The 20,229-nt window shown below is 43.5% G+C and overlaps 3 protein-coding genes across 8 annotated transcripts in view; 1 reads left to right on the forward strand and 2 right to left on the reverse strand.

Annotated features, from left to right (window-relative positions):
• The window catches only part of LOC6496434 (semaphorin-2A), a 44,366-nt gene extending 24,336 nt beyond the window's left edge, over positions 1-20,030 (forward strand). For 2 of the 4 annotated variants that reach the window (XM_044715688.1, XM_001960872.4), the window contains exons 3-15: positions 9,291-9,378; positions 10,516-10,567; positions 11,452-11,520; positions 11,824-11,934; positions 12,228-12,365; positions 12,854-12,986; positions 13,062-13,418; positions 14,439-14,667; positions 15,131-15,634; positions 16,377-16,529; positions 16,825-16,933; positions 17,125-17,218; positions 17,772-20,030. In XM_044715688.1, coding sequence (XP_044571623.1) covers positions 9,291-9,378; positions 10,516-10,567; positions 11,452-11,520; positions 11,824-11,934; positions 12,228-12,365; positions 12,854-12,986; positions 13,062-13,418; positions 14,439-14,667; positions 15,131-15,634; positions 16,377-16,529; positions 16,825-16,933; positions 17,125-17,211 — 2,030 coding nt within the window. In that variant the 3' untranslated portion in view covers positions 17,212-17,218; positions 17,772-20,030. Of the gene's footprint in view, positions 1-9,290; positions 9,379-10,515; positions 10,568-11,451; positions 11,521-11,823; positions 11,935-12,227; positions 12,366-12,853; positions 12,987-13,061; positions 13,419-14,438; positions 14,668-15,130; positions 15,635-16,376; positions 16,530-16,824; positions 16,934-17,124; positions 17,219-17,492; positions 17,631-17,771 lie in introns of all 4 variants that reach the window. The other 2 variants (XR_004309962.2, XM_044715689.1) reach the window with 2 other exon arrangements.
• On the reverse strand, positions 3,732-6,103 carry LOC6494129 (NADP-dependent malic enzyme). Its single transcript, XM_001960873.4, has 4 exons — positions 5,939-6,103; positions 4,598-5,794; positions 4,240-4,534; positions 3,732-4,175 (listed from the first exon to the last, which is right to left on the reverse strand). The coding sequence occupies exons 1-4, from the start codon at positions 6,101-6,103 to the stop codon at positions 4,021-4,023; spliced, it is 1,812 nt and encodes a 603-aa protein (XP_001960909.2). The 3' UTR covers positions 3,732-4,020.
• LOC6494128 (NADP-dependent malic enzyme) lies at positions 5,836-8,318 on the reverse strand. Of its 3 annotated transcripts, none has more exons than XM_044715690.1 (4): positions 8,031-8,318; positions 6,770-7,969; positions 6,419-6,713; positions 5,836-6,378 (listed from the first exon to the last, which is right to left on the reverse strand). In XM_044715690.1, exons 1-4 carry the CDS (start codon positions 8,184-8,186, stop codon positions 6,206-6,208), a joined length of 1,824 nt encoding a protein of 607 aa, XP_044571625.1. In that variant the 5' UTR covers positions 8,187-8,318; the 3' UTR covers positions 5,836-6,205. The 3 variants fall into 3 exon arrangements, with proteins under 3 accessions (XP_044571625.1, XP_001960910.1, XP_044571626.1); XM_001960874.4 differs by having other exon boundaries at positions 5,836-6,366; positions 8,031-8,316; XM_044715691.1 differs by lacking the exon at positions 8,031-8,318 and having other exon boundaries at positions 6,770-7,783; positions 7,840-7,971.
• Positions 20,031-20,229: the final 199 nt, after the last annotated feature.

Here is a 20,229-nt window from a genome sequence, read left to right on the forward strand (position 1 = left end):
ATTCTGCTCGTTGAGTGCTTTAAGTTGAAGAGACTTTCCTTTACTTGTTTTTTTTTGTGTCTTTCCAGGCACTGACATACTTCTCTTGTAAACCAACTTGTAATATATTCCCACGCCATTTCATGTCGAGAGTGTGCAAGAAAACACATAAACCCATATGGGATGAGTGCCATATACGTGTACTATATATAGTGCACTGTCTATGTGTGTGTTACCACATTTACAGTGAGAAGAGAATTGCACGTTTGTGTTTCTAGATTACAGCATTGTCTAGGTTTTTTTTTTGCCTAGTAGGGACTCAAGGGCCGGTGGCAGCCATGTCTATGGCTTTATTTTTACTATACATTTCTGTGTCGCCTTTCTCCGCCTGCCCCCTACAATTTCTTTTTCGCTTTTTTACGGTACTACCATCATAAACTGGCATAAAGAAGAGCCAAGGGGAACCAAGAGAGCAGAGCACTGGGCGACACTCGGAATGAAACCAAAAGCGCAGCGCAGTAAAATGAAGTCTAAACTAAATCCCACATAAGGTACGAACGTGCTCAACACAAATGCCAGGTGCTTACAAAGACACAGAAACCTACACACAGATACCCACACACACACATACATGGGTGTATTACAGGCTGTTTGCAGTTAACCTTATTGGATTTTTACTGTGAGCACTGAGATAGAAAGGATCAGTTTTTAAATAGACAAAGGACACTATAATACTATCTTGAAAACAGATCTCAAATAAAATAAATAAGTTAGCTTATTGTTTTCCTATATTTTATTTGGAATTATGGTCAAAACTCCCCTCATATTTTCTCTCTGTGCATTTACTATTTGTACTTGGCCCATAAGCACACGCCCTGAGTAAACTTGCCCGAAAGCCAGAGCCAAATTTAAACCCGGCCAACATCAGCCGCAGCTCACTTTGCATACATATGTCCCGTCTGCAGCGAAATCTCCTCTTTCATCTCCAGTTCCTCCAGCTTCCAGCTCCTGCTTCAGGTCCTGGTCGAATCTCCATCACCAACTCCAAGCTGTCCTTTTGCCAGGCGCATTCGACTGGAAGCTGTTAAATATCGAACACATATTTATATGTAACGGGCATGCAGGTGGCCCAGGACATTGGCAAATGGCTTCGAGATTTGTGTGACAGTTACTGCTGCAGGACGGAGATAAGCTTGATGCATGGCCCCAACCCGGGCTTTAACATTTCCCGAGCCACAAAATCGCCTAATGCACAGAGAGATTTTTTTTTATAGGATAGGATAGGATTGTGATTTGAAGATTTTGGTAAAGGGGTTTTTTAAAGAAAGTCTCAGATTATTTATTGGCTTACTTAATAGTAAAATAATAAGGTTTTTAATTAAAATACATCAGAAATATATATAAATATATAATATAATATAAATGGATTTTATAGTCTTCTAAAACTGTAAAAACTTTTAAAGTGAAAATTCTTAAGCTAAAAATATGAGAAAAAAGCTTTAGAACTCTTACAATTTGTTCAAATTTTCAAGTCACAAGAAACCCTAAAAACTTTAAGAAAAAATGCTCATTACCGAACCGAAACTGAAGCCGGCTCTTTGCTTTTGAAGAGCCAATCATTGTTAAATTAACGCCATAAAAAATTACGCACTCTCCGGTGCTTTCCGGCTTCAGTCTCCAGCTACGGAAAAGTGGAGTGACGTGGAGTCAAGTCGGGCAACCACAACGCAACTGAGACAGAATCAAATAAAAATTAAGTGCTGACTCAGTTCGTCTGGAAAAAAAAGGAGCGTAGAAGGAAGAAAAACACTGTGCGGCATGCAAAGTGGAGATAAGAAAAAATTCTCCACCAAAACAACAACAACAATACTAACAATGGGTGGGGGCGGGGTGGTGTGTATGGGCGTGGGCGTGGCAAGGCATTTACATGACCGCAAACACACACAACAATGGAAGACGCAACTGGATGGAAAACAAAACTGTTGACTGTGCCGGAAAACACCATTCAGATCCCACATGTATACGGCCACGGCCAGAAGTGTGAAACAATAGTCGGACTTTTGTCCAAAAACTGTGACCATATGCGATGGAAGCCAGGTGCTTCTACTGCATGCTCTGTGGAGATATGGAATCGGGAGGAATACAGAATCCTACGAGAGAAAGAGATCCTTGGCCTGGCTAAGACAAATGATGCTAAATATATTTGGCCACCGTGCCACCAGGAAGAACGTTGGTGGGGCATATTTTTCATTTACCTGCCTGCCAGCCTCAGATTCTGTACCCTCCTCTTGGATTTTCCTCCTCTATGGAGTATTTTCCCCATCTGAAAGCCTCCGTTGCCATTGGAAGTTAAGTATACGTAACGTAAACGCAAATTTAATGCTTGAAAAATTCGCTTAAATGGATTTAAGTGCCGCTTTCTTCGTTTTGCTTTCTGCTTTATATATATATATACTTATTTTTTTCTTTTGGCCTTCTTGTCTGTTAGCCCGGGCTGCCTGACTGGCTGACTGCCTGTTTTATCTTGGCCAGCAGATAAATGAAAATCTTCAAAAAGATGAAGTAGCGGTCGGCGAAAAGCAACAGAGGCCAAAAGCTGAGTAGACTTTTGTGTTTATTGGGGCTACTTATCGACTGAGCACAGTCAAGTGAGCTTTGGCCCCCCAACTTTGACCCATTTGGGGGGCCAAGTCTCGGCCAAATGGATAAACAAAAAACAATTAGGAAGGAATTCTTTGACCTGCGGATGTGTATAACTAACACAAGTTAAGCGACTTTCCACTTAATTCTGTGCAAATAAAAATAAAAACTCAGCCCCACTCGCCAAATCCTGTTGAAACTGACTTTGTTTAGCTGCCTTTTATCTGGTTTATCTGGCCTATAATTTATATGCTGACGCATCATATAATCTTTATCCCGGAACAGAGGAGGATGATGAAAAAAAAAAACCCTTAACCTTTGGCGCTGCCATTTAAATTTAGAGCCTTATCGTGGGGCGTAAATCGATGCGGAAAGCTCCTTCCACTCCACTCTGGGGCCAAGAGGGAAATTTACGATTTACGGCTACAGCTTGCCACGTTCAACAAGCCGCATACATTTTTATGGCCAATTAAATTCCATAAGCCAGGCTAACCGTAACGAAAGCGGTCGCCTTGAGGCGCCACAAGATCTGTTTTAGCCATAATCCCAGCCCGTTTAAGTTTTGTCTATTTTTCTAAATCGATTGAGGACTATGGTCGGTCACCGGGAAGGAATGTCTCTGGTTGTATGTTAAGTGTGAAGTAATGAATATTAAAATGAAGTTTACAGAGGACAAGGACATTGGCAGCCACGCAACCATCGAAGGAGAGCAAATATTTTGACAGCTGTCAGTCGAGGGAAATGATTTCGCATTTCTGTTGCTTCCCATTTTTGCTGGGGCTTCTTTGGCGGGAAAATGCGAGGCGTGTAGGTGCCGGGTGCCGGGTGCCGGGTGCTGGGTTCTGGAGGCGTGGCAAGTTTGCTCCCAGGACCAAAGAGACTTTTCTCTTTTTTATTTTTCCCTCCAGGAGGGAGCACCAGGAGGAGTGGCACATGCCAATGCCAAACTGATAGACAGGCAGACAACGTGCGACTGCCGCCTGACTGCTCTTTTAACACCAATTGCTTTTTAATGCATGCACGTCCTCGTCCTCTCGCTTCCTTTTTTTTCGCTTTTCACAAAAAAAAGAACAAACAACAAAAAATGGGGCCAGAAGAGGAAAAGAAATTGATTGACATTTTTGGTGAGCAGATATTTCGTCCTATTTTATATGCAAATCAGCAGGATACACACACACACACACCCACACACAATCGCACGGGCATGTCAACTGGCTGGCTTCCCGTTGACAGGACAATAATAACGTTAAAATGTCGGGCATTTATCGTGTCCTTTCGTGTGTATGTGTCTGCATAAGCGCCAGTGTGTGTGTGGCTAGAACTAATTGCACAAAACCGAAATCAATGCTTTGTCACAGTTAATAAACGAAAATGTAGGTCCTGGATATCCTGGCACCAAGTTTACTTTTTCTTCTCCTTTTCCCGCTTTGGCGGAGTTGGTGGCTCTTCGGGATAGGGCCACATCGGTGGCAAGGCGTCCCGGTACTCCAAAATGTACTGCCGGTTCTTTACATACTCACAGATATTTTCGGGAATAACAGAGAGATGAGAAAGACCTAGGGAAAAACATGTTTATAGATTAGAAAGGATGTAAAGAATAGTATGAGTGACACTTCTCACCATTATTGAATAAGAATTCGGCCACAGCTACGCCGACTTTGAACGCCACAGTACTGGCGTCCTTTATGGTGGGATACAGAGCTCCTGCGTCCAGCCTCTTCTGGGATGTGTTTTGGGAAAGCTCATGAGCCACCACCGAGTAGACCTCATCCGGCAGGGTGCGGGCTTGGCTACAAATGGCCCCCAGGGCGATTCCCGGAAAGGTGAGACAGTTGTTTGCCTGGGCGGGCTCGAAGCGTTTGCCGTCAATGACCACCGGAGGGAATGGCGATCCGGAACAGAAAAGAACACGACCCTATTTGGGGGAATCAAAGTGAGACAGAGATCCTGAAGTTATTTAGAAAAGAGCTAAGCTCACCTCAGTATGTGTATAAGCCTGTTCGGCGGTACATTCCGATAGCAGTGTAGGATTGGAGAGAGCAAAGACCGCTGGTTGCTCGTTGTGCTTGGCCATATTCTTGAGGACGGCTTCGGTGAAAATGCCAGCCTTGCCCGTGGCACCCAACAGTATATTAGGCTTCGCTAAGTCCACTACGGCAGCCAAATCAGCTAGTGGCTTCACGGGCTTACGAAACTGCTGCACTACTTCTGGCACATTCTCCGTTTCACAGGTGATTAGGCCATAGGCTTCGAAAATGTAAATATTTTCGGAAATAACGTCATCGGAAACTCCTCGTCGCTTCAGTTCGCTGATCAGCATTAGGATAATACCGACGGCTGCACTGCCGGCTCCGACAAAGAGAAAGATGGTCTCATCCAGCTTCCTGCCAGTGATCCTTTCCACGTTGAGGAACCCAGCTAACCCCGTGCATCCAGTACCTTGGATATCATCGTTAAAGACACAGTACGAAGACCGATACTTATCCAAAAACTTAAAAGCATTCGGAGTGGCAAAGTCCTCGAAGTGAATGAGAGTTTTGAGGCCATAGCGATGGGTTACCGCCTTTACAAACTCATCAACCAATTCCTCATACTCAGCGCCCTTAACTCGTGGCATCCGAAGGCCCACATACAAGGGATCTTGGAGTAGCTCTTGATTGTCGGTGCCAACGTCTAAGCAGATCGGCATAAGAACTCTGGGCTGGATGCCGGCCAACGCAGTGTACAACATCATCTTGCCACAGCATATTCCCATCCCATGGGCGCCCATGTCCCCAAGACCCAATATCCTTCCGCCATCCGTGACACACACCGCCGACACGTCCTCCTCAATCCAGTTCTGCAAAACGTCATTCACGTGGCCACGATCCGTAATGTTGATGTACATACTCGTGGCAAACTGAAAGTTTAATCCGTAGGTGGCCACAATATCGCCCACAGTAGGAGTATAAATAATAGGCATCACATCGTCAATGTTATCCCTTAAGTATCGGTAGTAGAGCCTCCGGTGACGGTTGTGCAGGGCGTTCAAGTAATGGGCGCGACTTAGGTTGTTGAGTCGAGCATCAATATTGGCCTTGGCGGCGAACAGCTGGTCCTCCATGGTCCGCACGGAGCCAGGAAATAGTCCAAGGATGCCCAAGCGTTGCCGCTCTTCGATAGTGAAAGCTAGACCCTAATCAAAATGGATCAGAAGTCAATAAACTCAATCGGGAATCTGGTTAAACGGTTTACTATATTGCCAAGCAATCGAATACATGTCAGAAACAAACAATGCCAATGCGAGTATGGATAGTTGGCCTCAACGGGACATCCTCACCTTGTTAACCTCGCCGTCTGCGATGACGCGCCATTCCAGACGCGCCCTCTGTCTCGTCTCGTCGTCAAACCGGCTCAGATCTCGGAACAATGTGATTATCGGACGGGGCGCGACTCGCAGAAGGGACTGTAAATAGGGCTTCATTTTTCGCAATTGCATGGTCATCCAAGGAGCAGAAATTAACTAAAGACTCAGAATTTTGACGAATAAAATTTGGAACAATTCCACCGAAATTACTAAAACAAAAAATTGAATAAAACTGAAAGCCTACTTCTGTTTTTGTTCCTTGGTTGGATTGGGCTTGGGATTGGGTTTCATTTCCGGATAGTCCCACGTCTCGGTCGTTGAGCTGCTGAAGTCAAGCTGGTATTCATTCTTCAAAATGTACTCCCGAATGTCGTCCGGCACTGGAGTCAATTGGGCCAGGTCTGAGGATATTTCTACCTACACTTTCAGTTCAATTAATCAGACTATGCTCACCATTGTCGAACAGATATTGGCAAACATTTACGGCGATCTCCAGGGCCACATCCTTGGCGCAGGCTATATTCGGGTAGATCTTTCCGCTGGCCAGGTCCTCTTTGCTGGGAACATTGGACAGGGTGTGGGCAGTGACCAGGTAGACTTCATCGGGAACTGTCACTGCAAGGGCAGTCATCACGCCCAGAACTATGCCGGGAAAGGCGAAACAGTTGTTGGCCTGGCCAGGAGTCAGACGCTTCCCATTGAATTCGACTGGAGGAAAAGGTGATCCTGCCGAATAGATGGCTCGGCCCTAAAAAAAAATTTAAAATTAATTGACTTTATATGACTAATTTTTAGGGAAGTTACGTCTGTAAACTTATAGGCCTGTTCGGCTGTGCACTCGGCCTTGTTGGTGGGATTGGAAAAGGCAAATACCCCCGGACGCTCGTGACTCGCTGCCATAGTACGCAGAATCTTTTCGGTGAATAGCCCCGCTGCTGATGTGGCTCCCATTATAATAGAGGGCTTGATCTTCTCCACCACCTCCTCCAAAGACTTTATGGGAGGCATATCCTTGGCGAAGTCAGCGATATTACCTGGAATTTCCTGACTACTCTTGGTTATCAGGCCCTTTGCATCGTAGACGTAGAGGTTCTTGGTAAGCTCTTCATCGCTGAGACCTCTGGATTGTAATTCCTTCTTCAGGAGTGCCGTCAATCCCATCATGGCACTGCCCGCCCCACAAAAGAGTATAACATGGTCCTGTAGCTCTATTTTAGTTATCCTTTGAATGCCCAGCAGTCCGGCAAGGCCCACTGCTGCCGTTCCCTGGATATCGTCATTGAAGTAGCAACATTGATCCTGATACTTTTCCAGAAACTTAAAGGCGTTCGGTGTGGCAAAGTCCTCAAAATGGATGAGAGTTTGGCAACCGAACGCCTTCAGTGCAGATTGGATGAACTCCTCGACAAAGTCCTCGTACTCCTTGCCAGTAATTCGATCCTCCCGCAGGCCAATGTACATGGGGTCGTCGCGGAGATTTTTATTGGTAGTGCCGATGTCCAGGCACACCGGAAGACACTTGGCTGGTGAAATGCCTCCCAACGCCGTATACAGTTCCATTTTTCCCACACAAATACCCATGCCATTGGCGCCCAGATCACCCAGCCCCAAAATTCGCTGGCCGTCCGTCACGCAGACGGCCTTGACATTCTTACTGTCTGGCCAGTTCTTCAGGACATCCACCATATGGCCACGATCGTATTTGGTTATGTAGACCCCGCTCATGCCGCGGTACAACATCCCATAGACCATGCAGGCCATGCCCACGGTGGGTGTGTAAATGATGGGCAGTACCTCCGTCACGTGTTCCGAGACAAACTTGAAGTAGAGCCTCTCAAAACTCTGTCGCATAATCCTCAAATACTGATATTTACCTATATTTGTATTGATGGATCGGAAGTTCGACTCAAACACATACATTTGATCTTGCGGTGACCGGACACAGACGGGTAGCAGTCCGTGAATATTTAAGCGTTGCCGCTCCTCCAGCGTGAAGCCCATGAACTATTAAAAATTAAATGAAAGACTCTAATTCCTCTAGAGGAAGTGCATGCCAAAGTCTTACCTTGTTGTATTTGTTGCTGAAAACTATGCTAGTTGGGGTCTTAACTACGTCCTGAGTGCAGGACATCCGGTTTTGGGGTCGGCATGCTTTTGGGGTGTTGTTCTCGGACTTCATCCGCGTCAACCGAGGGTGAATTAAAATCCTCCAGTAGTTCATGTTTCTGTGCTCAAACTGACTACAATTTGGGTTTTTCAGTGAAACCGAAATTTGTTACAAATGTTTATCTGTTTTAAAATGATATCCGAATCATAGCCACTTGTGTCAGTACTGTGTGCCCCCTTTTAATGATGTAATAAGACAACAATTAGGAAAGTGTACCTACTCCTACTCTCTACTTAAAGAGAGTCAATAAAAAGATAAGCTCATCTAAATAAAAACGGGGAATTTCGGGCCTAATTTTGTTTTTTTTGTCCAAAAAGTCAAAGTAAGGGCTAATTTGCATAAGGTCAGAAACTGGTGTGTGTCTATCTGGGTATCACTCATTATGCATTATTATGGAAATCACTTTTCCAACTGCCATTGCCTCTATTGTTGCCATTCTAGGCCATTAGGGGTGGTGGTCCTGGACAAAAGAAGCCAGGAATGTCAACTGAAATGACTCTTAGCGCGGCCATCAAAGGATTTGTTCTGGCTTTGCTCCGAAAATAAAAAAGTTGTCCACTGTGTGTCCTTTCCTTTTGTCCTTTCCCAATTTATATATAGTGTGTGTGGAGCTACTTTGGGTTTGTTTGTGCACTTTTCTTTTTGGCCAGCGGTATTGCTGTTGTTGTTTCACTAATTGTGCCAAATTAGTTGACAACTTAATGTCGTAAAAATTTCAGCTAAATGCCTCAATCTTTTGTTAATGACATTGACAGCGGTGCAACTTTTTCGACTTGACTTTGGGTCGTAGGATTCGGGCTTTGGGCACGTGACATCGCTGCTGGAAATACGTGACACTGTCAGTGTCAAATGTGCAAGGACATGGTTTGAGATCCCTCAGTCCTTTGCCTGTTTTGTATTTACTTTTCGCCATAGACCCTAGCTCTGGCTCTCGCTCAGGCTCTGGCTCCCATCCCATAAATTAACTTTTTGTTTGTTGTCCCGAAATTATAATAGTTTAATTAGTTCATTTTCTTGGTTTATTTTCGGTCAGTTGGCCTGACTGCTGCTGACAGTTTCATTAGGCTTTAATTAACTGCCTAAACTTTCGTTAATCAATGTACACGCTGCGTATACTCGATATTTGATCTTTGTCCTTTTCTTCGCTTTTTTTTGCAGAGCATGTCAAGGACTTCAGTTGTGGCCCCCTGCACTACAAAACCTTCTATATGGACGAGCCCAACAATGCCCTATATGTGGGAGCAATGTAAGTACAATTTAAGAAACTCCCTTTAGGAGGAGAATTTCTCAAAGCAATCACCCAGTATTCGAGGTAAAAATCGTTTCTCTACCGGAAATTTTCTTTTCCGGGTGTGTGGAGCAATTAGAAAGTTCCGCTTGAGACAGCGGGTGGCGGATGGCTCCCTACTTGGCAAACCGAACGCATTTGGGGCTGCATATTTCATTTTTCCCCGGGTCCGCCGGCCACACTGTCGGCATACATAATTATGAATTAATGCCACCGGCGAGGGGCAGAGGCGTCGGACAGCCCCAAAAGCGGGAGGGAACTTTCGCAATTTGACAACCAGCGCACCCGTCTGCTCATTTGTCTGCGGCAAGTTGAACACGGCCGCATTTTAACAGTTTGCGTCTTGGAGCAGGAGTAGGAAGCCCATGACCAGGCACCAGGGGGAGCAAGAGGCGCCACCTAAGAGCGGGAAAACAAAGTAACCAAAATTACCACTTGACTCGTGGACTACCCGCCTCCGTCCGATCCGCGCAACCACAGCTGGCGGCTCTCGTCAGCGATTGCCGGTTGCCTAGAGCCGCCGGCAGGGAAATGAAGATTAATGGTCTTTCGGAGTTGTCGAGGGAAAGCTACCAAAAACTCTCTCTCAGTGCCACCAACTACATAAAACACACTTTAGGCGCCTCTGCCCCATTTGGGTTTTCCTTTTTGTTTTCCGTGGCGCCGCAAAAGTTTCGAGTGGCCGGAGCCGGAAAGTATTGAGAGAAATGATGGTGCGGCGCTTAAAGTTGTGTCTGGCTCGCAATATTCCCACATTCGACATATCAATCAATCAGGGCACACTGACTGCAATAAGTACGCCGCCCGGCATGACAGCTCCCCCACCCCATCCCCATCGATGCGGCACAGCAGGTGTGTGTGTGGGCGGGAGGGAGTCTGACAACAATTTTTCAAACATGAAAAGACAAAAAGAAGGAGATATTTCGAAATAATGTCAATGAGCTCAAGTTCGCCGAGGCCAGACAGCTGGCAACTGGTGTGGCATTAACTTATCGCATGATGTGGCACGAGTTGGGGATTACCTCGAGTGTCAGGGGTGACAAACTTTTCCTCTTTTCCATGCTAATTCATTGCTTTGTCTTCTCGCCTTTCCAGGGATCGCATATTCAAGCTCAATCTGCGCAACATCAGTCAATCGGTCTGTGAGGTAAGTAAATGGATGACAAAATTCAAATTCAAGTTCACAAACCCTGAAGACCGCTATAATATCCGCTGACTATGAAATGGCCATCTTTAAGGATCTGCCGGGGCATTGTGAGTGACCAACTAGTCACTGACAGCCAGCAATTGCACTTTAATGATTCCATCTTCAACTATCAATATCCGCCTCTGTCCGTTCAACCATTTTCCGCCACGTCCTTTTCGATTTTTTTTTTTCGCTGCTTCCCAGCGTCCTGGCCGGGTGTCCTGGCAACCCAGTGCACTATCGCCACCTCCTGAGACGTAGCAAATGCTTTTAACAGCAATTATTTGTGCTGACTTCTGAGCGGGCGGCGGCGACGGCCCAAAGGAAAGGGAATTCCATTTCAAGTCGAGTCTCCAGCACTTAGATTCGTCGCCAAAGGACTGACACTTTGGGCAAGTGGAAATAAAAGTGGAAAGTGCATCCACAGAGCCACCGGATATTGTGTCTATATGTCAGGCATAAAAATTGTCACTCGATGGCTTTTTCCGTACCCGTACCCCACCCGCCCATTGATTTGTGGCTTTCACTTAAGCAGAAGTATTTGCAAGACCAACTCCGCAAGGAGATACATCGACTATACAAGTGCCGCCAAAATAGCGCTTGGAAAAAAAAGAATCAAATTAAATAAACAAATGTCCAACGTGAGCCACATATTGAGTTCAAGAATTGAGAGGAAAAAAAAGATAGAAAATATAAACGCAAATACAGCGAGGACATGCGAGGATACCAAAAATGTTTGGCGCGTGCTTTCGGTTGAACGAACATCCCCCAGACACATTCCAGCACGCTTTCAATAAACTTGGCTAACATAAATTTAAACTCGATGCCATTTTTCATTCCCACAGCGCGATGTTCTCATATTGGAGCCAACCGGCTCGGATATCCTCAACTGTGTGTCCAAGGGAAAGCGCGAGGTGAGTTGCCCGAAATTTGTGTTCCATTATTTTGTCAGTATTGTCAACCTCGTCAAAGCATGTGCTAAATTTTATATGAAAAATCAATGAATTTGTGAAACCAAAACTCACACCATGCCATTTCCCATTTTCCAAATGCGTTTCGAAATCACAACCCACCACCAAAAACTATAAAAAACCACCACAACCATTTGATTTCCATTTTCCATATGATTTTCTAACATTTATTATCACACAAAATTAAACAAAAACACAACAAAACAAACTATTTGAATGCAAAATCGTTTATCGGCACTGGACAAGAAGGTGGAATGCCGGAACCATATACGGGTCATCCAGCCCATGAACTTCAATGGCCAGAAGCTGTATGTCTGCGGCACAAATGCCCACAACCCCAAGGACTTTGTAATAAATGTAAGTATTAAATAAATTAATTCATTGTTTAATTATACGTTTAGCCTGAAGTCCATTTATTTTTCCAATAAAAACAGTTATTAAATCTCTTTTTTCTGCAATTTATTTGATAAATATTTAATTTTGTGTTTAAACTTGACAGACTTCATCAATGCCCCTAATTGGGAATGTCAGTCAAGTTTTGGAAGTTAATTTGGGCCAGCGGGGGGTCGAAATTAAAGTCAACTAATGCGCTTTTCGTTCTTCTCTCTCTGTTTAACCCCCCGATGCCCCCAACTCCGATGAACCCTTAGGCAAACTTAACACATTTACCCAGATCCCAGTACGTGCCCGGCATCGGCCTGGGGATTGGCAAGTGTCCCTACGATCCCGCCGACAACTCAACCGCCGTCTATGTGGAGAACGGAAATCCCTTCGGTTTGCCCGCCCTGGTAAGTTCAACCCAAAAAGCGGAAGTGGAAGTGGAATAAGAGTAAGGAAAGGAAGGCCAAAAGGAAGGCACAAATAAAAAGAAAAATGTCAATTGTAATAAAATTACAAAAGTAAAGCGAGGCGATGAAGGAAGTTGGCAAAGTTGTATTTCGGGGGCACCCTAAGAAAAGGAAGCAAAATTTTTAAAGACAGAGGGCACAAAATAGGAATAAAAAAAATAGGAAAGAGAAAAGGCAGCAATAAAGCAGCTGAAATTAAATTAGAGCAACGAATACATGCAAGGACTAGCACACTCACAAACAAACACACAAAGGAATTCTGGGAGGGAGGCACGTGCGTACACTTTATGCGTAATTGTGTGCGTGCGTGCCTTGGCTTACGGGGCGTATGCGTGATGTTAGGGCCTTATCAACAGTTTTTGCGTTTTCGGGCATTCGGTCTTGCTAACAACAATTCTGTGTCCTTCTACTTGTTACCAAAAATGCAGTACGCCGGCACGAATGCAGAGTTCACCAAAGCTGATTCGGTTATATTCCGCTCGGACCTGTACAATCTGACTAATGGCCGCAAGGAGGCCAACTTCAAGCGAACAGTGAAATATGATTCGAAGCTACTGGACAGTAAGTTATCCTTAACATTCAACTCTATGAAACAACTACTAAAATATGTCTGAATATTTTGTCATTTATTTTTAGAACCCAACTTTGTAGGCTCCTTTGAGATTGGGGAGTTTGTTTACTTCTTTTTCCGCGAACATGCCGTGGAGTACATCAATTGCGGCAAAGCGGTCTACTCTCGTGTGGCAAGAGTGTGCAAAAACGATCGGGGTGGCAAGTACATGATCAGCCAGAATTGGGCCACCTACCTGAAGGCCAGGATGAACTGCAGCATCTCCAGCGAGTTCCCCTTCTACTTCAATGAGATCCAATCGGTGTACAAGATGCCCACCGATGACACCAAGTTCTATGCCACCTTTACGACGAATACGAACGGACTTATTGGCTCGGCAGTTTGCAGCTACGATATTCGGGATATTAATGCGGCCTTCGATGGTGAGTGTTCACTGTACAAGTGTGTGGTGTGTGTGTGTGGGGCAGAGGTATGTGCGAGTGTGCTGCTTTTGTGATTTATTGCACTGTCCATAATTCTTCGAGGGGATTTCTTTTCTCCACCGACGGCGGATGAAATTACGCGCACAGGTGGAGACTGTGTCCCTTTGGCTTCACGCTGGAATTTGAGCGTTAAATGGTGCGCATTGAATTGATGGTGGTGGTGGTGCCTTCCCACTCTTCCACCTGCTGCTGTGTATATATTGGAACAGACTTGAGGTCGGGTCATCCCGTTCAACATGAATTTCTTGCAGGAACTTTAACTGGTGGTCGCCTGGCAAAGTAATGAGAACTGAAAGCACTTTTTTAACCCAACTTGGCCTGAAAAGTTCATTAACACCATAAAGTTGCGACTCTGGAAGAGTGTTTCTCCATGAGAGAGTCTATGTGTGTGTGTGGAGCGGTGCCAAGACTGACAGGCAGACAATCAGGCAGACAACACTCACATACACTTACAGAGACATACACAGAGCCGCAGGACAGAATGGTGCAAAAAATCTGGCATACACTTAAAATTCATTACGAAAAGTTTGCGGGCATGTTGCACAGACAGCCGAGAGTGTGATAAAAAAAAATTTGTGGAAAGCCACAGCAATTAATTATGGCAAACAAACGATTATGTAACAGAACTCCAAGGCCAGGATATGATATGGAAATAATGAAATGGCTGGATTGCCAACGAAGCTGGAAATACTTAAGGTTATTATGCATTCAAAAGTGGCAGGCCTGCTTGGCCAGTAAATTTTCAAGTGAAATTCAAGCCGAGACACTTCATTTGAACGAAACATTAAGATCTTTAACGGTTGTGGCAAGTGCGAGTGCCACAAATCACCTCTCGCACAGTACTGACACACATAAATTAAATGCAGCATACTTCTCAGCACTCAACTGAACTCAACGTACTGATGCTTTTTCCCCTCCCCCGCCCCTCTCTCATCCTTTGCTTTTTTTTTTCACATCCAGGCAAATTCAAGGAGCAGGCCACCTCAAACAGTGCCTGGCTGCCAGTGCTGAACTCCAAAGTGCCGGAGCCACGTCCGGGAACTTGCCACAACGACACCGCCACACTGCCCGACTCCGTGTTGAATTTCATTCGCAAACATCCGCTAATGGACAAGGCGGTCGATCATGAATTTGGCAATCCGGTCTTCTTCAAGCGGGACGTCATCCTTACCAAGTTGGTGGTGGACAAGTAAGTGAGAACTGTATTCATTAGCGCTGCCAGGCAGTCGGTTTGTCCGGGTCGGTCTGCCGGCTCCCGGGTCTCGGTTTGGCCAGGAGCCAGTCGCATGGGAGTATCCTCGTTGACATTTGTTGAGTTTATATATGAAAGTACACTGAAGAAAAAGTAAATGATTTTTTTTATTTTATAAATATTTTTTTGGTTTTGTGTTTAAAAGTTTCTTTTATTTTCGATAAATTGAAAACATTAATCATTTTTAAGTTTTTAAAAACAAATTATAATAATTCCTCCAAGTGTCCTCAGACTCCTGGACAGACTTCTGTGCTGACAGTTGTTCTGGCAGCGAAAAATGTTTTGTCCTGGCCGGAACTTGCGAACAAAGTGCCGCAGGATATGTTTTCAACTAAGCGCTTGCCACTGACTCCGGCCTTCTTGGCTCTCTTTCCCGTGTTGTTTTTTTGTGTTCCCCCAGGATACGGATCGACAAGCTGAACCAGGAGTTCCTTGTATACTTTGTGGCCACGACGTCGGGCCACATCTACAAGATTGTGCAGTTCATGCACTACGGTCAGCGGCACTCGAATCTGGTTGACATTTTCGAGGCATCGCCACACAGCGAACCCATCCGCGAGATGACTCTGAGCCAGAAGACGGGATCCATCTACGTGGCCACCGATCACCAGGTGAAGCAGATCGACATTGCCATGTGTGCCAGGCGCTACGACAGCTGCTTCCGCTGCGTCTCGGATCCCTATTGCGGTTGGGATCAGGAGGTCAACGCCTGTCGGCCCTACCAACTGGGCCTGCTCCAGGATGTGGCCAATGAGACGTCCGGCATCTGCGATACGAGTGTCCTGCGCAAAAGGGTCACCTCCTCATATGGCCAGACTCTGCACCTGTCATGCTTCGTGAAGATGCCAGAGGTCCTGAGGAAAAAGCAGACACGCTGGTATCATCACTCCACCGAAAAGGGACGGTGAGTATTCGCGGTGAACCTTTTAAAAATCCATTAGAGTAACTGGTCTGCCAAGCCCGCCATGGCCATGGGAATTTTCTGATAAAAAATTTCATTAAATGTTGACACACATCAAGTTTCGAAAAAGATTCCGCCGCGACAGCTACAAGATATGTAAACCCGATTTTATCAGTTTTAACCAAGGGCGAAGTATTGATATAAAAGTGTCCTTGCTCCTTGGGTATAAAAGCCCTCATACCATTTTTATCTATCTGATTCGCGAATATCCTGATTCGGGAAAATTGAAAGCGAATGGTGGCGGGATGGGTGAAGTTGGGTAGAGAAGTAAACGAAACGCCGCTTCATCTCACTTAGCCGTGCCAATGCTGCGGTAAATTGACACTTTAAAATGTGCTCCAAGTCTGCTTTTTGGCGTTTACGCCACTGCTGTTGCCTGATGTTGATGCCACCGATGCTACTGCTGGTGGTGTTCAAGTAATGGAAAATGGAAAAACTTTCAACTTTTTGGCGGTGCTGGCGGTGCGACAATACCCGGGAAAAGTCTCTCCCAATGTTAGTGTCTGTGTGTGGGTGTGTTTGTCTCGCGCACACAGTTTATATTGATTTTTATTGTGCGTTTCCAATGCGAATAGAAAATGGAATGAAAATCCCTGGCGCTATCGCAGCAGCCATCTCTATGGCCAATATCTCTATCTCCATCTCATTGTCTCCTGCTCTCTCTCTTCCCTTTACTGTCTGGCAGCTATGAGGTGCGCTACACGCCCACCAAATACATCGAAACAAATGAGGGCGGACTGGTGTTGCTGGCGGTGAACGAGGGCGACGGCGGGCGCTACGACAGCTACTTGGATGGGTCCTTGCTCTGCAGCTACGGCGTGACGGTGGATGCCCACAGGTGAGTCAGCCCCAAAATTAGAACTAGCTGCCATCCGAAAATGGCGGAAAAAAAGCTGAGATGGCCATTAAAAATAAATGAGAATAAAAGAAAGTCTAGAGAAATGGAATAAAATTAGTTACAAAAATAATATTATTCTAGTTCTCTTATAACCGTATTACTTTCTTGAAAGAAAAATATAGAATCTATTAAGAATAGCCAACCCCTCAGCACTGTTATTTCATAACCCCACCCCAGTAGCATAATTTCCGTGAAAATGTCACTAACTTATTGTTAAAATTTCACTTCCTCCTAGATGCTCGCCACCGTCGCAGAAACAGGACTATCAGAAAATCTACTCGCATTGGTGCAATGAGTTCGAGAAGTACAAATCGGCCATGAAGCAATGGCAGGCCAAACAGGAGGTATGTATCCTTGGAAAATTATTAAATTTTCCAGATTGGGCGCCAGCTGCCGTTAATTGTTTTAATTAATTTTTCAAACGTCAGGTGTGGGGGTTGCTGTTTGAGTTTTAATTATTTTGTAATTTGCCTGGCAGAGATCTAAGTGTTTTGTGCCACCTCCCTGTTACATTTTTTATGTCTTCTATTATTAGCAATGCGGCCTCAAGGATAAAACAGGACCAACCGGCAGCAATGGCAAGCACGTGAACGACGTTTTCAGCAACGATGCCTTGGTCTGACCCAGAAGTGAGTATCCTTGACACGGTCTATATATAAAATTAAGGACTCATACCATCACACCCATACTATCACCCTTCATAATCAGTGCATTGAGAGAAAGTGTTATTCTGTCATTGGTTTTTTCTCAGTGCACTCCAATCATCATCACTGCCCCGCCATAACCACTAGTTTTAGTTTTTGGTAGTTTGTAGACCCTGAAGAAATCTAACCGAAAATGTCCTTTGTCCATCCCCCCTGCCCTGCCGCTGCCGATGTCCACAACACACACACACATGTACAGAGTACTTGTACAGCTTTGAGTTTTTGTCGTCGTCGTCGTCGTCGGAGGGCGTGGCCAGCGCCCACCGCAAATTGTACATTTTCGTGTTCGTGCTTACCATATTTGGCCGCTTCTAAAGTTTCTAGTTAAAATGTAAATGTAAGTTGAGTGCCCATGTAAGACAGCCCACACTCTGTCCCCCTCTGATTTCGTCCTCTGTATCTCCCATCCTTAACACTAACAAATGTCACACTCGGTCTATAAACATATTTGCTTTATTTTGGATTATTTTGTTTGCAGGCGCCGCCGAGAAGCAAAACTAAACAGAGTAAGCACCCAAGACATCACATTGTGGATAACATCTACGGAAATGCGACAAGGGCCAAGCTATGGAATGGAAAATATATAGAAAAAAAAGAAACAGAAAAAAGAAAAAACCACTACAAAGACTGAAATTTTTAAGCTTTTAAAAATCGACAATATTTCCAATTATTTCGATGCGTTTTTTGGTCATGCTTTTGTTTTCGTTTTGAGATGTTGTCAGCGTCAAACTGAATGAATGATTTTCGACATTAACTAACTGAATATACAAAGTAATCTAATGGAGTAAACGAGAAAAGTTACTAACAAAAGGATCCTGCCATAAGTCAAATGGAAATTACGGTTTTACACTCAAAGAAAACAAAATGAAACTCTCACACATACTCAAGCATAGAAGACACTATTTCTATTTCGAGCTAAGGTTAATGATAATCTAATACAGTTACAGATACACTTACAGATACAGATACGAAATACCGATACAGATACAGATGGAACTGCAACCACCTAAGTGAGAATCTGACCTAAGTATTAACCAGCAATTGTAGCTCACAGTTCATTGAAGGCAACGATTTTATTTCAATTTTAATTTCGATTTATTTAGTTTCCGAGAACTCGTAGATTGGCCACTTTGGGTTTAGGGTTGGGATGGTCTTAAACGAATTTGTATATTACTTAGCAATATTTGTTTAACTAAACTAGCATAAGCTATATAAATATATGGATATATACATGAATAGCAGCCCTTGTTTAGGTCATAGACGTGTACGTGTACGGAACCAACCTATTACGATAGCCAAACCCCGATCAGAACATACAATAGAGTTACGTATTAAACGACGCACACGAGGAACTTAAATATCGGCTATGGACTCAACATAGTCTAGGATTATTTGTATATAGTAGAGCATTAGGGTATAAGTTTTTAGGTTTTTACTCTGCTCCGATTTTGATTTGGAATTCTCTATTTGGCATTAACTCGCTCTTGTATAGATTGTGCGTTGGCCTAATGTTTACGATAAGCAATATATAGTTATATATGGATATGCATAAATGTAAAACAAATATATATATAATTATAGTTACTGCATTGAGACCAACATGCTCATGATTACACTTACCCGTACGTAGCGTAGGTAAGTCGGTGTGGCAAATAAATACAATGTTTTTAGTCGTATGCAGAAAAATTCCAATATAGACACGACACATCGTTGCATTTAGTGAATACCGAATATATGAAATAACCACGAAAATCGGCGCTCAAAATCCCATTAAGCTGCCGGAAAGCTGAAGAAAATCATGGAAAAACTAAACGCTTCACAAAACTTCAAAAACAAAAATAGGTATTTGCCGTAGAACAAAAGATTCAAAAAATTTATATAACACTGAAAATAAAAATGTGAAAATGTATCAGAATCTTCACCACAACTCTGCTGCAAACTCTGACACTTGAAATATTTTTCTAAAAGATTTTCTCGGCAAAATTTTTAATGTTTCCATCTTAGGACTTATCCAACAAAAAAAAACCATTTTAGCATTGCTAATTGTACATGAAATAAATAAACCAAAACCACAAATGAAGAAACTCTTAAAGAAAAAAAGGAAAAATAAGTAAAAAATATTAAAAAGCTACTCCTGCTCTGAGCTTCTAACTTTAATGAATGTTTTTGCGTTGCCTTTAGTAGAGTTTTTTGTTTATGAAAATTATTGTAAATAATTTAAAGATTATGTGAAATGTTTTGTATGACAATCACATGATGTTGAGTAAAAAATAAATAAAACCAAAACAAAAGAGGACAACAAAATGGAATCTCGGACAAAAAACACACGGAAAAAAGTGAATCAAATTGCCATTGCGGCAATTAAAGATGAGAATTAATATTAATTGAGTATTTAACGAACAATTCATTGTAAAAATATTAACAAAAGTGCATAAATATTCGCCGTAAATATATATATATATATATACATTAATAGATAAACGACTTTTACAAAGTAATCATACAATAACAAACAAACAAAATTTGCGCTTAAATTAAATCGAATAATCCCCATTTAAGGTTCTATTCGGACGATTTTGAACGCAGATTGGATCAAGAGCTATCTAAATATTTCTGAAAAAATCAACAAAATCATTAAAAACAGAAAACGGAAAAAAATTAAGAAAACAAATTAGGTGTAAACACATTAAAAGTAAAATGCAGTAAATAAATGTGATAAGATTCTTTAATAAGCAAAGTCAAGCGTGTTCTCTTTATTGGGTGGGCACTGTTTGGAGGGGAAAAGAACAAAGGAACAAACTATGGGGCTAATAAACTGTACTCAATGGAATTCGAACTCGAATGCTGAGAAGCTTCTCCTGCAGTTCGAGCTTGTTTATTTATTTTTCAAACAGAAAAATGTGCTTGAAATGAAACGCGAGCAGAAAAATAAGAGC

Source organism: Drosophila ananassae, chromosome 3L (genome assembly GCF_017639315.1).
Source record: "Drosophila ananassae strain 14024-0371.13 chromosome 3L, ASM1763931v2, whole genome shotgun sequence".
Taxonomy (NCBI): Eukaryota; Metazoa; Arthropoda; class Insecta; order Diptera; family Drosophilidae; genus Drosophila; species Drosophila ananassae.